Source organism: Anneissia japonica, unplaced genomic scaffold (assembly GCF_011630105.1).
Source record: "Anneissia japonica isolate Jap-2015-1 unplaced genomic scaffold, ASM1163010v1 scaffold288277_len221691_cov202, whole genome shotgun sequence".
NCBI lineage: Eukaryota > Metazoa > Echinodermata > Crinoidea > Comatulida > Comatulidae > Anneissia > Anneissia japonica.
Genome location: NW_022752073.1, coordinates 12674 through 30624, shown reverse-complemented (window position 1 = coordinate 30624; position 17951 = coordinate 12674). Strand labels below are relative to the sequence as shown.

Genomic DNA, 17951 nt, shown 5'->3' with positions numbered 1-17951 from the left:
CCCACCTCAATTTATTGTTTTTTTTTAATACTTTTTATTACTTTATTAATCACAATGCTCCTTCACCTGTTTAACTGCTCGCATGTTGATGTATGTATAGCTTTTGACCGATTCTCCATTTTTCCTACAATGTTTTATGTCAATTTCTGCATTTTTTTAATTGTCAATGTTATGCTGTTTTTATATATTACAGCTTTTGTTAATTCATACGCAATTTAGCCAGGTGCTGCAATGTATGCTTTTTACTGTAAAGATTTAACAAATATACCTCAAAAATAATACTCAGAAGGTTTATTCATGATCATTGACTTATTGATTGATTGCAGGGGTGGCGCCAGCGGGGGGGATCGAGGCCACAGCCTCCCCCTCGGGGAGTGTTTCCCCCTCCCCTGTCGGGGAGAAAAAGCACAGTTCGTCGGGGAGGAAAAAAATTTGATTGATTGTTTGCATGAATCACAATAGGGCCTATATAATATATTATTATATCAATATTATTATTATTACTATTATTATTATTATTATTATTATTATTATTATTATTATTATTATTATTATTTATTGATTGATAGTAGATTGGTTAACATTGGAAAGTACCGTAATCAATATACAAAGCTACAGTCGTTTTGAATTCCCAATATATTTGTTGCGATTATTTTGAACAGATTGAAACTAAACAGAGATGTGTTCAAGCTCTAGATTCAGTCAAACGCAACGCAAGTCTGTTTTAAATATACAATGCACAATATCAGTATATATATTCCAAGAATATTCCAGAATGTTTATGGCTATTGGGAAATGGAATTTATTATAGGCGACGATACATGGCTACAAAAGATAATTGATAACCTATAGCACAGATCCTATAGGATCTGTGCCTATAGTAACGTCGTGTATATAATTTTGAAACCGGGAAAGCGCCTCTATTACTTGAGAGCCGCAAATTGTTTAAGTAGTGTTTCACATTCCCATCCTCTTTGTCTTACCTTGTTAAAATGGTGTGTACATGGGTCCATTTGATGTTTTTCAACGATTTAGTCTGTATGAAATCTTATTAATAATGAATAAATATTAACTAATAAGCAGTAGAGTTGGCGGCTAGCAATATAATAACTGTCTCTTATACACATCTAGATGTGTATAAGAGACAGGATTTCCCCGACGAAAGAAAAGTGGGTGTGGTCGGGCTTTAAAAGGTTACGAAAGTGGTCCAGGGGACAAAGCCCCCGAACATTTTGACAATTTAGAGGATTCAAAGGCTTATTTAATCGATTTTAATTATTAGTCTACTAATATGTGGGAAATACATATAATTTTTTTTTCTCCCCGACGAATTGTGCTTTTTCTCCCCGATGGGGGGGGGGTGCAGCTTTCCCCGACGGATGGACCTGCCACCCCCCCCCCCCAACCCGCTGGTGCCACCCCTGAGTGTTACTGATGATTAAAAAAAAAATACAATAATTCAACGTTTTACGTTGATATTAAGGCCTGAAAATACCCCTACGCCGTGTCGCTTGTTCTAGAACGGTGGTGTGTTCGCTTATTCGATCATATACGATAGATTATTCAGTTCAAACGTTGTGACGTTGTGAAATTAGGTTATAAGTACTTACATATGGTTCTACAAAATAACGTTTTTATCACCAAACTGTAACGTTATTATAACGTTCTTAGAAAGAAATATTGTTAGCTGGGTTGGTACAATTGAGAAAACTGTAAATGTTTCATAATAAATGACGACACACGCGCAAATAACTAACCATATACTAGGCCTACACAGTGTGAATATGAATGATTATGAAAAAAATGTTGTTTATCAATACGATACAATATCAATACAAGCGCAAGCGATAAACACATTGAGCATGCGATCATTGGGGCGAAGGCGTATTACAGATTTAAAATATTAGGCATCATATACTGTATTGACATTTATTTTGATAAATGATTTGTTTTAACCATAAAAGCGATATTGCATGTAAAGCACCCCAAAAAGGAAGCGATTATAACAATTGGCGTCTAGATATTACAATAGACATAAGAGACAATCACCGTAGATCAATATCTATTACTCGGATGAAACAGGAACAGTATCATAGAAATATGTAATTATTATGCACTTATATTTGTTGCTAGAGCAAATAATACGCTATACGGAGTTATTTTCTACAAATGAAACAACATGTCCGGTACTTCTCATCTCAGGTTTAATGCACTTAATACCAAATTAGTTAGCTTCTGTCCTACATGGGTCTATTCTTATTCAAATATGACGCTAACGGTATTCAAAACAGATTAAGCCAGTCTCTTAAGCGTCACGACGCTATTTCTGAGATCCCGAGTTTGACTCTCAGACTTGACGTGAGATTTTTGTTGAAGAGTCTTCTCCTGAGGGAGGGGTGGGGGTCCAGGCCTTGCAAACACTTAGATGCATGGCCCTGCGTTCTCTGCAAAACCCGCAATTTTTCTTGACAATACATTTCAGACCGTGCGTGAGCTTATCACGGTGACACGAGCCATGCACGTGGCATCGTGTACGTGTTTTTTTACATCATCTGCCGGTGCTTGATAAAGCAACGACATCAACTTGAACGAACGGTTTTGTGATAAGCTAGAGAAAAGTTGGCGCATGTTTAATTGGAGACCTAGTGAGAGGTCTATGCCTATATTTTTTTTTAGTTTGCAGTGTTACCGTACATTAAAATTAAGAGTGAGATTTTGGGCCTGAGAGGGAGAGATCTCGAATGAGTCTTGAATTGTCTCGGTAGGTTTAAGAACGGAACGTATTTGATCGGTTCTTATCGGCGATCATTTACGGTAGAAATAGAACTGAATAAAAAGACCAAAGCCATAAAACCATCTGTGATAATGTTATTAGGCCTATTATTACTAGGCCTATCAATTGTTATTTGCATAGACCTACTCATTTGTTACGAAGAATGCGTATAGTGAATACTTTAATCAAACTTTCGCTGTCGTGTCACACAGGCCTACGTCTAGTAGGCCTATATTCCAACATGGAGGAATAAGTTTAAACTTACCGTATTCCTCCATGATAAGATATGGCAAAACAAAAAAATGACGTCATGATTGATCTCCATTGTCACAAGAATTACATTGACCCCCTAATTAACAAGTGTATTCATTTAAAATTGATTAGGCCCTATGTGTCATGTTTTCGAAAGCTGAATGATCTGCCACCACTGGATACGGCTGTGTTACAACCATTTCCAGCATCCCCCCCCCCATCCCCAACTCAATTCTCTCTCAATAGTAAACATGGAATGAGCCCTGTGTTAGGCCTACACTTTGTTTAACTTTAGAATCGCCTTTTTCCAAAGTAAATATTCAATTTGTTTTGAATGGTGGTAGTTATTTAAATGTTTAAAAGTCCTTATTACGCTGTTTAGCGTCATTATTGTTGTGGTTTTCCTTGTATTGGCCTATGTCACGTGCCGGTTTCGTTATCAGATAACCAATCGCCCCCGCCCACCGCCAGTGTTCATAATTTCAGTAGTTTACATATTACCTATTTATTCCGATCTGTAATTGACCATGCTCCAATTGGCTAGGACCAGAATGTTGATAATCATTAAGCTTATAGGGAAATATGTTAAATATAGCGAGTGGCCGATAATCGTATTACTGAACTATAGGCCTAATAATACAAACACAAATCAGGTAAGTTCTCAATACAAAATGTCTTTATTCATAGCTATATCCAGCATTGTTCGAATGTTTTTCTTATAAAACGAAGATTAAAAAACAAAAGCTATTTCTAATTCTCTTGTAACAAAAATGAATGTCTATATACAAAATGTACACTATTTCCCGCCAGCAGGTTTAAAACAACGATAATGACCGAGTTAAAAGTTAAAATACAACTAATACTGATATGAAGAAGAGAAACTAAAACAAGTACATTGGACACATCATACATTCATAAATATTCATGAATGAGGTATGACATCATACATCATGAATACCAATCAGAAACTATATCAATTAGTTGATGTAAAGATCTACATTAAATCATAAGATACAATCTATAAACAATTATTAAATAAACCAAGCCATATTATGACATATTATATGCCTTCTCGTATAGTTTCAAGTACACATACGATTAAAACGTCAAACAATCTAGCCTGTTATACAACCGTACAACAAAATGAAGTACGTACATTAATTTCATATTAAGCTCTGTGTGATTGGCTAATTGTTTATTCAACTGAAACTACGAGATGGATTATTAAATGTTAGTCAAACATTGAAACCAGAAAATAAGTGTTTTACGTCAAACGAGACAAAACATGAAAACATTTAACATTATTTTGCTGCTCTGCAACTGACCAGAAATATTGAAATGAACATTTTATATTTACAAATATTTACAGAAGTCGTCAATTTTAATGCAAATTTATACATGGTATATATAACAAGTCAACGATGCCTAAATAGAAAATATTATTTATTTTATTATCAATTTGGTTTTAAACAAAATGATGATTGTAATACCATCAGATTGTGGTCAGTATAAGTTTACAGAATGTAATTATCTTAGATTGCATAATGGAATTATATATTTACAAATGCATCACCGTCAAACAACTTTGCATATTTCAGATATGTCTGCAATGGATTTAACTTAAGGCTGTGTAGGAATGGTAATCTGAATCATAAAGAATAATAAATCAAATGATTTACAAAAAGAATCAAACTTTGCAATACAGTATTCATTATTTGGCCATTCATTCTCCCAAAGATAAAGCAGAGATAGTCTAGCTCGGATGACAATTAAGAAAAAAGTTCACGTAAGCTGATCCGTACCTCGTTTTATTAACGCTCATCTGTAGATTGTGGAAATCACATGGATACACCATCTCAAGTTTAATTGCCAGGGAAAGAATGTTATGGATGATGCCGGGAGCTTAATTATGATTCGAATGACTGTCTTAAACAAGGGACCATGTTCAAACAGATATAACACTATCTATAGCCACAGGGTACAATGATGAAACGCTCCTTCCGGTGTACATAATCGCTGATAAGACGTTTCTCGTGATGCTACTGTCTGCCTGTAGATTTTGACGCACCATTTAGCTGGTGTACGCGTTACTTGAACGTTTGAACAACAATAACAATTATGTTATCAGGATTTCTCAATGTCTATAACATTGTCACTCTACTATATATCCCTCTGGAATGTGATAAGATGGAAGATCGAGTTTGCAGTAGTTAATAAATGACGTCACACAATCGCACACATTCTCTTCGATCTCAATGAACAAGAAAATTCTCCGAGTCGATTATTGTTTTTTTCCCTTTCTTAAACGTCGAAGGATCATACGGGTGGAATGGAGCGATTTCCATTTACGGTCATCGTTATTGTGAAGCTGACCCCTGATGAGGGGATTGTCTAGTTTGATTTAGCGTCATTTTCTGGTTCAGATTTGGACAGACATGCGACTTCTTTCCAACCAGATGCGTTCTTGCCAAACTTATAGACTAATCGCCGACCGTCAACTCTTTCTAATATTTCTCGTCTGTAGTAGTATCTAGAAAAACAAATAAAAACAATATTTAATTGACATGAAGCTGACATTTTCGATTTGATTGCTATTATAATCATCAATATATTTTGTTTATTATGTGTTGATTCTGTATTCATTTTGTTTATTTCTTTCACTTTCGTGTTTATAATAAGATAGTGATTTTACGTTATTATTCTTAAAGATAAATTGCAAAGTTATGCAAATTTTGAACAGTACGCCTTTCCACAGAAAAATTAAAACCTACCTCATTGCTCGGCTGAGTTTCTCATAGGTCATTCCGGGATTATTTTTCTTTCTCCCCCACATTCGTGCAACGGCTTCTGAGTTAACAAAACGAAAAACTCCCTGTTCTTTGTCTTCCCATCGGATATACTTTGGGCAACAAGCGTTGTTTTTTAGGAGATCGCGGATAAATTCCCACAAATGGTTTCCCTTCATGCCTTCTCTGCGTCCACGGCCCCTGAAGTTTTTACTGTCCCCGTCACTGTCATCCGTATCAATACGCTGGATTTTTCGGGGTCGACCAGGTCTTCTCTTTGACAAGCCAGGTAACTTGGTGTGAATGTCTTTAACGATGGTTTTTCGTTGGTAGTTGTGTGTACGTGAGACATCGTGTGTTGGTGAGGGACAGTCGTCGGAATAGCTTGTTGGACTCGATGGGGGCAGTGTAAAACTCGTACCGCTGGCATCACTGAAACAGTCGCTTTCAGAATCTGAAATATGCAAATATTCAGAGAGGTTATGTATACATAATCACACTTTAAGTTTCGATTTTAGTCTTCGAAAGTGGTTCAAACAATAATACTTGTAGCAATGCTTTACAAAATGACGTTAATAGTCTTTATAAATTATCACAAATATTGAGTTGTTAATATTTTTGATATATGGCCATAACCATTCTGTGGTACTAAGATATGGAACACATGTACGTACGCGTTTATAGGAACGCGGGAGTTAATAACACGCAGACCGTGATGAAATGTGTATGGGTGATACGTTTTAACACGAGATGTTGAATGTTACGGTACTGAGGGTGGATACCTACCTTGATCGTAACAAAAGCCAACTCGAAATGTGTCCATTATTGAAGGAAGATCTGGAAATGAGTATATGTTGTCGAATTGCGATATCTGACCGACAGACGGAACTGTATGCACTATAAACAATCAGATTGAAATACTGTACTTAAAATACAAATCTGATAGACCAATCAATATAAAATCTAACAAATATTTTTAATTATCGTGGAACTATTAGTAACTAAAGAGCCAAACAAATTGTTATTTTAAAAATTGATTAATATTAATTAGGAAATATTTATTAATAAAAATGATATATAATAACGTATAATAATAATAATAATAATAATAATAATAATAATAATAATAATAGGCTTACCATCATCTTCATCCGGAATATCAAGTGATGAAAGACCGTGTTCATGAAGATCTTGCACTTTGCCATCAAATGGCGTTGTTAAGATAATGTCATTTAAATCTATGGAGAAAAAAATACAAACATAAATAACACCTGATTTTTCAATGCATTCTATAATTTTCATATTTTTTTTTATTGTAATCTCCATTGTATATGTAGACCTATGTAAGAATTGTAAGTTAGACCAACCTTGCAACGCTAATACGGAGGGTAGCATGCTTGATAGCGTCTCGTCTAAAGTCTCTGGATATGGGTACACTAAAAGCAAAAAAGAATGAAGACGGTTAGCAAAGAACACAATTTAAACAATAGACTGATACCGGTATTTAAAGGGATTGTATGTTATGTTAGTATTGTTCGATAAATATAACTTGACTAGGCTTAAAGAAATGGCGCTTAAATAAAAATTATCCTAAGTATTGTACTTTTCTACCCACGCTGCTTATGGCTAAATCACATCTTGTATATCAAAAGATACACAAGAGGCAAATTATATACAGGTGCTTTAAATCTGTGTTGATCAGATTGGGTTTTAAACAAAAGGAAGAGCGAAACTTTTAAGATTGCAGCTTTTGTTTTTGGTGAGAAGCAGATTGATGTGGTGATAATCATTTTATTGAACTTGCGCTTTCGGAATGTCACGTGCAAAGTTTAAATGTCTTGTCAGATGACGTGTGAAAAGTTTCATTCTCTATAGTCTGTTTCATGAACATAATTAGGATTAATATAAAATGTAAATCGTCATAATCATCGAAAACATAGTAATTTATAAATTCCAAGAGAAGATTACTTACTAGTATCCCAGCTTGCGAATTCCATGTTTTGCATTGTATGATGGGAAATTCGGGAAGAATTAACGGCAGGTTCTAACTGTGCGTATACGGGACTGTGGGGTGGGGTTGGTAGGCCATCATGTCCCACGCTGTTGCTCAGTTTAGTAATACCGTGGCCGGAAGTCAGCAACTCCTGTGCCTGGTCGTCACCAAAGATCTAGCGGAAAAGATGTTAGCGTTTTGTTTAAAACTATTGTACTAAAATAATAGATAACGGGTAATCGACAAATAACACAGACAATCCATTATTCTAAGCTAGTTTCACGTAGTTCGTTTGTTGTCCTGTTTTATGTACGCGTTCAATATCCTTTTAAGAGATTATAGTCAACTTTTTCAATTGCGTGAATATATGTCAAATATGGATATCGACTATGCTAAATTTGTCATAGATTATTTATCATAATATTATTTATACAATGAACAAAAATGTATTTATAGATTAGCTGAATGGTATCGTACGTTTGACCTTCAAACAAAGGGTTGATGACGACAGTAAAAATTACTGAAAATTCGGACTAGCGATGAATTTGTACTAAATGCAATGAGTTTGCAAAAATACCGCTTGCTTGTGTGATTTTTGTTTCCCGGTGTATATTAAGTAGAACGTCCGTATTCCGATTTACGTTTAGGCGCCTCGCAACGCCCCATCGTAGAGGCAGACGATTTTCCGGACGTAATTAGACGATGCACGGATAGGCCGATTACCATAATTTGAATTTGGAACTTACTTCATTTTTAAAGCCATCCATATTTTGATTGTAGAAATAAGATTGCTGATATGGCAGTGGTGGTTGGTACTCTAAGTTATTCCTATTTGTTGTCTCGAAATGCCTGTAAAAAAAAAAAACATGTAAATAGAAAAGTGTTAATTTACATTTAATTTCGTTTTGTTTTTGGTACTTTCTGCTTACCTAAAAAAAAAAAAAAAAAAAAAAAAACAAACGCTAGAAACATAGTTCATTTATCTAGTATTTTCGTGTCAAAGTGTAATTATACACGCACGGATGCAAAGAAGTCTTTTAATTTTTAGAATAATAGCCGTAGGTACGTGGATTTTGATTACTAGTTTAAGTAACTTGCAATGGTCTATGTTTCAACGCCTAAAGTCAATCATCATCACGAAGAATGTCTGACCTCTCCGAAGAGCATCAACTCTTGTGACTGTTTCTATTGTGGTTCAACAACAACCATCTGCTTCAAGCTAGTATTTATTTATACCTCAAATAATTATCTATACGGGCTAGCATTTTACATTATCTAGCATTATTCTATGAAACGTCTCCAGAAGGCAATTTTATGATGGTTCCCTATGTGAATCGATACATTGTTCTATTGTCGCTGAATGAATGCACATGTTTATTAATAGTATTATGTGTACATATACAGTAGTCGTCTTAACTGCTGTCTGAACACAATGGTATCGATCATGAGGGTTAAATGTCAACTAACAGCAAAACTTGAACGACTTAAAGTGGTTCCATTATAGACTGACGCCATAGTCGCATGTAAAGACGCGCGAGAGCAAGCGGGTACACGGGCACGTGTGACATCATAGTCAATCATGAAAGGTTCATGATATTCACCTTTGCTATTGGTATAGGATGAATGCAGTGTCGAGATTAATGGACTTAAGAACCGAAGAAGCTGCTTTAATGACAATTTGGAAGTGAGCCAATATTTGAACATTGAAAGATAGAATGCTTTCGGTTGCATAGCAGAAGAATGCTTTTTATTGCATTGTTGAGATCTGTACTTATTATGCTAATTCCAGGCACTTACAATATACATTTACCTGGGTTTAGGTCACCGACTTTATTACATTGTCTATCTACCCAGCCTAATCAGTGATTCTAGATAATTGTTTTTCTCACTTAATTTTAAAAGTAAGCACAATAAAAGTAAGCACAATATAGTTAGTCTATAAAAGAAAGAAAATGTTTATTGTGAATTGTGAAAAGAACTTAATGAACTATACTGTATAATAAACATGATATAAACAAGTTAATGAATTCTGGTAGGTCACGGCTGGAGGAATGCAAAGTATGCAAACAACTAACGAGGTCCGGGATTGGTTGTTTATTAGGCGTATGATTCGATGAGTAGCCTTAATAACAACCACCTGTTAATTCCAGACGATTATGCTTTCCATAAATACTTTTAAATATCAACCCAATACAGCCGCTCCTAAATCAACGATCGCAATAAACAACAAGTATTTATACGAAATAATGCGTTCAATTGTACCACTATGTTATGCACTAGTTTTCTTAGTAATTGTTATTTACAACAACATCCAATAATAATATTATTATTATAGTACTATTAAGCTGTTGTAAACAACGCAACATAGGCCTACTACAGATCATGAAGTTGATACAGACTTACTTCTACTTAATTTGTATGCAGGATTTATATACCAAAGGTCCACTTATTAATCTCCGATACTTGGAGGATTTATATACTGTATGTAAAAAATAACATACTACTAATACAATAGAATTTTCAATAGCGACTATATGCACAGTGAATGACAAGTAAATAAGCAAATACACAGTAACACATAAAATACACCCAACCCAAATCTAACTAATTTACAAGTACTTAAGTCTGAATATGCATTTACTAAGAACGCAGAGTTTTATCAAATAATCATCTCGAAATACATTCAGAATGGATACATGAAACTACACTTACCTCAATCAAAAGCAAATTAAATAGGCTTATACAATAATATAGTTTGACATGGGTGCGTTGAAACAAACGAAAAAATTGCGTCTCGTCCCCGTAAGTAAATTACAGTACAGAGAAAATAAAATCAAGGGGCTGATTAAATATATCTGATGTTATGAGCTCTTGGGTTCCTACAAGACTGACTAGAATTTAGAGTTTAACTTCAATTATACATCACGACCTATAAATATCAGATATTACCGACCAGCAGTCAAAGGTATAACTGTGGGACTTCCCCTCTTTCCTGTACAGCAATACGAACCCTGATTGGCTGATATGAAACGAGGCGTGGTGAACAGGCTGTTAACCAATAGAAAGCTGTAATTCCGTGAAGTTAAAGGGGCTTTACCAATGATGTAACTGTAGTGATTCGCGTTATACTCTATGAGCCAATCAGAGACTTTCATGTCATTGGCATTCGACAACTTGGGAGCTACCATATTTGTGAGTGTTGAATCGTGACGTTTGTTGTCGTTGAAGGTACCTAGATATCAGGTCCACGTGAACAATCATAATAGCCCCAAAAAATCCGGATTTTACCAAGTTGCCAAACACGTCATTCAGTGGGGTATCTGAAACCTCGGATATGGGTCATGTGGGAGGGATAGTCGTTCGTTACTGTAAACACCGCGGTCACACTGCTGAAATATCCTTAAGTACTATACACAAATACAGTACTACACAGATTTATAGGCGATCCGTCGCTTGGTGGGGTGGTTGGCCTTCCCACCCCAGTATCTGAAGTTCCCCCGGATTCACTGAAGCTTCAAAATCAAATTGATAATGGCATTTGATATTCAATTCTATAACGAATTACTCACTGATGGAGGATACATTTCGTGAAAAAACCCAAAATTAATGGAGTGTGCACTTTTAATTTTAATAAAATATAATGATAAATAATACAGTTTGGTGCGCAATGATAAAAAAAACAATTTTACAAAATTCGGTTATACTTATGGAACTCCTCTTTTAGATGGAGAATGAAATAGGCAACCTTTTTGGGTGTTTGAGAAAAGAAATGTCAATAATTTACAAGATCAACAACAAAGGCCGCATCTATTATTTTCAGCAGACAAAGTGGCGTATATTTGCATAACGTTATTGAATACAGTAGGCCTGATCGTTTTTTAAATATATATTTTTGCGTGCATGACTGACACGCTATTTAGGCAGTTAAACAGTGACAACCTGTTTACGTACTCTTCAGTGTGGACGTAACAGTGACAACATGTTACGTCCACACTATGAGTAAAATAAACCATTGTTGTGGTTATGATCTATACCCCATGATGATCCCCTAGGCATAGTCTTCTTTCAAGGACTTTATCTGTACCACTTTGAAATAATTGTTCATTAATGATGCACCGGTGATGCACACGTAATGCAAACGTAACGTCTCATCCGAAAGACGTTGCACTAAGGCCTAATAATAACTTCCATAACAACCGTCCAGTTGAAGCAGAAGAGCAGAAAATTAAGAAAAATTAGCCACACTTTAAAAAAGTGCGAGCAAATATCGATTTCCATCATACGGTACGGGAAAAAAAGAAGCATCAATAGGTTGCGCTATTTTTGCTCTATTGCCTAGACTATCTCTGAATATTAAGGCTAGATTGATAAAGAAAGGGAGAGAAGAGATAGCTACAAGAACGTCGTCTTGCATGTGGCTTTCAGTACACGCGCGCACGATGGGATACCGTACTCTACCGGTATGGAACTTATTGTTAGTAAGTGTGAGCTAACACAGGGAAGGAATGACGTGTAAGTGGGACATATTTTGTGTACCCATATATAGGCCTAATCTTAAAACTTCGTCAAGAAATCGTAACACTTTATTTACAGGCCCCTTAGCAAGAGGCAGATGACAAAAGTAGTATGTTAGATCTCGTGTTAAATTCAACAGCATGTCAGTATTGATCTGACGAATGTTCAATCTTACGATGAAAACACGTGGTGTACTGCATGAAATTTGGCTAAGTTTTTGATGCGTGAATAACAATTGCTCCCCGAATATTTATTTTGGTTCAGTACACTGCGATTTAGTATCACATTAGACCAACGTGGAGAGCATTGTGTTACCTTAATTGACAAGGCCTATGTGCATTCTCTTCTGTATGATCGAACTGCTATTTATGGTATGATATAACTTAACTTCATAATCATTTAGTTAATGATATTTGACCATCTCGTAGTCATATTATTTGATTGATGTTTTCATGAATAATCTTTATCTAATCTAACCGACTGCTAGGCCTAGGTTTTACATCCAGGGTTTTACGTGGGGGAGGGGGTGGTTGATAAGTGGCATTTGGGACCTAATCTGAAGGGAGGGAACGGAACATTAATTTGATTAGAAATATTTTTTTCCGCTGTGCGGGATATGGGACGTGTACACTATCTCCACCCCTGGATTCGCCATTGCTGGTGGTGACTATGAAGTTACTCTTGAGTCTCGGTTTCTTGGTTTCCGTTTATGAGGCAGAATAGACGGACTGTGCACCAGCTTGGTGTGTAATGCGGGATGGTTCGGTGAAAGGCTGGGTTCCGGGACCAAGCCTCTAACAAACATTGGATTGAACGTACTTAATAATTTTGATTATTGTAGTCCACATTAGATAACACACCTGTAAAACAAACATGTTGATATTGATGATGGCGGTAATGATGATGAGGGTGTTGATGAACAATGATTAGCATAGGGTGAAATACCGTACTACGCAGTGGCGGATTCAAAGGGTAGGGGGAAACCGGCCCGGGACCTTCTAAATTTTTCAAAATTAAAACCAAAAAAATTGAGAAAAATCCACTCAAATTTTGAGTCTAATAGTGCCAGTTCCGGCCATCTAGAGGTGCCATAATCATAAATTGTCTTACCTCAGCCCCAACCATGGTGGGGCTGAGGTAGTGTAGACCCTCCGTCTCTGAAAGTCCCCCTCTAGGCCCCCTCTATTTCAACCTTCGGGATCCGCCACTGCTACAGTTAATTCTTATTTCACGTAAAACTTATTTCCTTTTCTGCAAGCTATTTTGGGATCTGTTAAGAACACCGTAAGGGAGGGTAGAGCTAGAGAGGAAGCCACGATTACAATAACATACTTAATATACTATAATAATAATAATAATAATAATAATAATAATAATAATAATAATAATAATAGTAGTAATATTAATAATAATAATAATAATAATAATAATAATAATAATAATAATAATAATAATAATAACGGTCGATTTATAGAGCGCATATTGTAGAGACCTATATGCACATTATTATTATTTGTACAATTTAGAAACTACATTGACCACAGCCGGATATTGTATAGATATCATTATTGTTATGTAAACAAAATAAACGCATTTGTGGTCATCAATCTACTTATATAGACGTGTGTGAAAATCGCAACGTTAATATCACAAGCATTTGATATACATTGTTATTTTTGACACGCCTGTGTCCTTCTTGTATGTATAATGTATATATATATATATATTTTAACTGCAACTTTTTTTATAACGTATACTGCATTTCGATCGCTCCTGTGATAAGAAGTCTACGTTGTTGCCTTCGTGTTTTTTACGACACGTGTATAGGCCTATTTATTTTGTTTATACAGACGTAAATTGTGATCTTCAATAGAATAGAGTAGGCCTAGAGTCCAGCACTAGCCAGCCAATGCTGTGCAAAGTTCACCCCACCCCCTTTCCCGCCCATCATGTATGTATACCTTCTAAATATTTGCTGAAATGAAACAATTCTGAATTACAGTATTCATACAAGAAATTTGGAAGTGGCTTCGCAAAATCTGTTTAAATCTAAATAAGGAGGTTAGTAAAATTTGGAAATAGTTTGCAGAGGAGTCAACAGGTACCGTACCAACCAAGACAAGTTCATATCTTATTTACTATCGTGTCATAGCGTCAGTAATCAGACGACAATGGGGCATGACGTGTCGAAACGGTACTGTCAGCACCCTAATTGGCTGCTGCATCGCCTATACAACCAAATATGGTACACTGTACGGCTCAACGCAATTTGATTCGTCCATTGCAACTAAGCACGTGGTATGCCTTTCCATATTTGGACGGCCTCTGCTTGAAAAGTTCGTACAACAGGTATTTACATGTGACTGGAAGAATGTATCGTATATACCATGCGTCAGGGAAGATCTCACATGATTAAATAATAGTTTTTAAATTTCAGTCAATCAACTGTTTAACTTTAAAAAAAAACCAATTCATACTGTAATGTAAAATCAAGTCGCCATAAATAAAACAGACCTTGAACAATAAAGTTCAATATTTGAATAGTAACAGTACTATTGAAAATTATAGCTATCATCACCAATTAGTGCACGCATATGCTTAAATAATACCGTCAAATTAATAATATACAGCATTTATCAGTAGTCAGTACTCAATCGTTACTTCTAAAGTGAAGTTAATACGATATACAGTACACTTTCGCAGTAGAGATTTGTTTATATACTGACACCTTTAACGAGAATAAACAATTAGAGTTCGTGAGCTGCTTTCTGAAGAAGCCCTGAAAACAATTAGCAACAGGCTAAAGAAATGTATACAATAAAAGTGAAATGGGTACCTAATTAGAATATAGTGTAAAACACGATTATAAAAGCACACCAAAACTACAAACAGACGCCGAAGTTCATTAATTTTTCGGCATTCGTTAAAACAGGAATATTTGGAGGGTCAAGCAAATCATTAAACCACAATGCCAAGTTAAGAACCTACTAGATAATAAAACAGTCAATCTAAAGTATTGAGTAAATCAAATGATAAATAATACTATTTCCCAAACAGACAATGATAATTAGTATTATGTTTCAGAATTGGCTAGCAGACAATTCAAGTAGTGTCTGAGTGAAACGCTATTAAACCAGTCTGAACAATTCTTATATTCATTGAAATTTAAGTAAAAATAGATGAGTCGTTCTAGTCTGATATAACAGTAAATAAAACACTGGAAATGAACTACTTTGAAGATTAGTTTTAATGACATTACACTAACTTTCGTGCGCACAGTGCACTTTAAGCTGGTTTTCCACTAGGCGAATTTGTTCGCGCGGATCAAAGCGTCGGTTCGCTTCCTGAGCTCTGATTGGTTGCGCATTTTTTCGCTTCGCAAAAACTCCGATAAGAATGTGAATGCGCATGTGCATAAGCCGACGCTTTGGATTCGCCTGAATAAATTCGCCTTGAGGAAAACAGGCTTTAGTGCACACAGTTCAAATTCAGTGCACAAAGTGCACATTCACCTGAAGGAGTGTCTAGTGTTTTATTTACTATTGTAATTTAAGGTTTCTATCACGGACAGTGTACCTTTAATTTATATATTCACGAAAAGTATTCACTTTCTTTTGTGGTTAATACACATTTAATTGTTTGATCACTGGTCGTTGTTGACTACAATGTCATAATAATATTAATAATGATGATGATGATGATGATGATGATGATGATAGATGATGATGATATAATAACAATAATGTCATTTTCGATAATCTAGCCGGCCTGGCTATTCATAGAACAAAATGTTGTTTTTTTTTAACTCTATAACTGGCAAACAATAAATAGTTTAGTGAAAAAATGACTGGCTCAGGTGATCACCGTACAGGACCTGTATAATCGCTTGTCTAGTTCAGTCAGTCGTTATGAAGTGAAAACGAAAGTTTCACGTTCGCAGCTTCATCAAGTTTCTGTCGTCTGCAGTTTAAATTGATTGTGCCATTTATAATAACCGTCTGCTCATGAATTTCATCACTTAGATTTATTGATCAGGCCACAGTGATTTATTGAATGTCGACTCGGTTTATATTATACGTTTGGAGAGATGGGAATTTTTGGTATGCTGCTTCTTTGCATTGATATATTTCAACACGCTTTTCTCTGACAACTTTGCTCGGATTGCCACCAATTAAAATGCGCCTTGCTTTACAAGTTTCGTTTGCTTCATATCTTATTCCTAATTATCAGAATGAAAATACGGTTTAACTAATGTGGTTATAGAGAACATGAAATTGTACATCATAATATTAACCAGTAGTTTACGTATTATTAGACAGAACGCATGCCTACTCGTAAGTTGTGTAGGCTAACTAACAATAGACTTCATTAGCTCAACGCGTTCAACACTATGGCAAAAAACACGCTTACAATGACCGTATCCAACAGTGAGCCTTAACACAGAGCTACACAGCATTCGTTCTACCATTGCCAAAACGAACAGAAATAGAAAGTGAAACAAATACTTTACTCTACACGTTGTTTTCTGATATATCGTTCAATAAATCTCTTTACTACACTACCAGTGAATGACGACGTCGCCTCATTAGAACGTGATAACACGCGTGCGCCCACGGTCTCGACTAACTTGAACACGAAATAAGCTGCATGTAAACATTCTCACGGAATTTAAACTCGAAACTTACAACATCCCCTGGGATTGGTTGAAAATGTTCAGACTTATTATTTTAGTCTAACATGACATTTATGTTCATAACCAATCAAAATAAAACAATTCATTCAAACTAGTGTATAGTACTATTATGTGCATTCGCAAGGTATCAAATAATATAACACTTTGATGGGTTTGTGTTCTATAAAAACTATATCTCATATTTTGGTTTTTCAGAACAAAAGTATTGTCACACTTAAGCTAAGAGCATAAACTTTCGATACAATATATGTATGCTCCAAAAAGTCTTTAACTGGTTTGGATTTTATATATAACATTTTTTTCATCAGTTGGCTTTTGGCAGAATGGCTGACACATCGTTACTGTTTATTATTACAATGTAGAATGGCCCTATAGCTAGTTAAATATACAGTGCTTCCAGAGCTCCAGTGTGATCTGTCCATAGTTGATGGACGCATGACCATTTTATCGTTCACCTCCAAATTTTACGTAAGTATAACACATTTGACTTAAGTGTATTTATTACATAGGCCTATTCGGCACAACAAATCAGAAAATGGCCAGAGGGGAGCCAAGAGGACACCATAGGCTGAGAGCCCAACACAAGATGTGGGTATCCTCTAAACCCCCTGGCCAAACGAACAAACAATAATCAACAAAACAGCACAAGGCAAATACAGTAACTGTATTTGACTGAAGTATAATCAGGGGCGGATCCAGAGATGTCCAAAAGGGGGGGGGGGCGAAATTTGGGGCGATCGAGGGCCGATCGAGACAACAATGTCCTAGGGGGTTATGGGGAATGCCCCCGCGAAATTTTTGTGTTCTAGACGCCCGAAAATAATATTTGAGGCGTTGTGGGCTATTATTTTTTTCTTTTTCTTTCTTTTCTTCTTTTTTTTTTTCTTTTTTTATCTCCCAAAAGGGGGGGGGGGGGGGGGGGGGCCCCCCCCCCCCCCC

The 17951-nt window shown here is 35.8% G+C and overlaps 1 protein-coding gene across 2 annotated transcripts in view; it reads right to left on the bottom strand.

Annotated features, from left to right (window-relative positions):
* Positions 1 to 3679: 3679 nt before the first annotated feature.
* Positions 3680 to 17951, bottom strand: part of LOC117122105 (ETS-related transcription factor Elf-3-like) — an 18605-nt gene continuing 4333 nt past the window's right edge. The window contains exons 1-8 of one of the 2 annotated variants that reach the window (XM_033267581.1): positions 10517 to 10731; positions 8551 to 8653; positions 7784 to 7979; positions 7179 to 7247; positions 6951 to 7049; positions 6598 to 6708; positions 5797 to 6265; positions 3680 to 5555 (exon numbers count right to left, since the gene is read on the bottom strand). In XM_033267581.1, the coding sequence (XP_033123472.1) occupies positions 5417 to 5555; positions 5797 to 6265; positions 6598 to 6708; positions 6951 to 7049; positions 7179 to 7247; positions 7784 to 7979; positions 8551 to 8571 (1104 nt within the window). In that variant the 5' untranslated portion in view covers positions 8572 to 8653; positions 10517 to 10731 and the 3' untranslated portion in view covers positions 3680 to 5416. Of the gene's footprint in view, positions 5556 to 5796; positions 6266 to 6597; positions 6709 to 6950; positions 7050 to 7178; positions 7248 to 7783; positions 7980 to 8550; positions 8654 to 10516; positions 10732 to 17951 lie in introns of those variants that run through there. The other variant, XM_033267580.1, reaches the window with a different exon arrangement.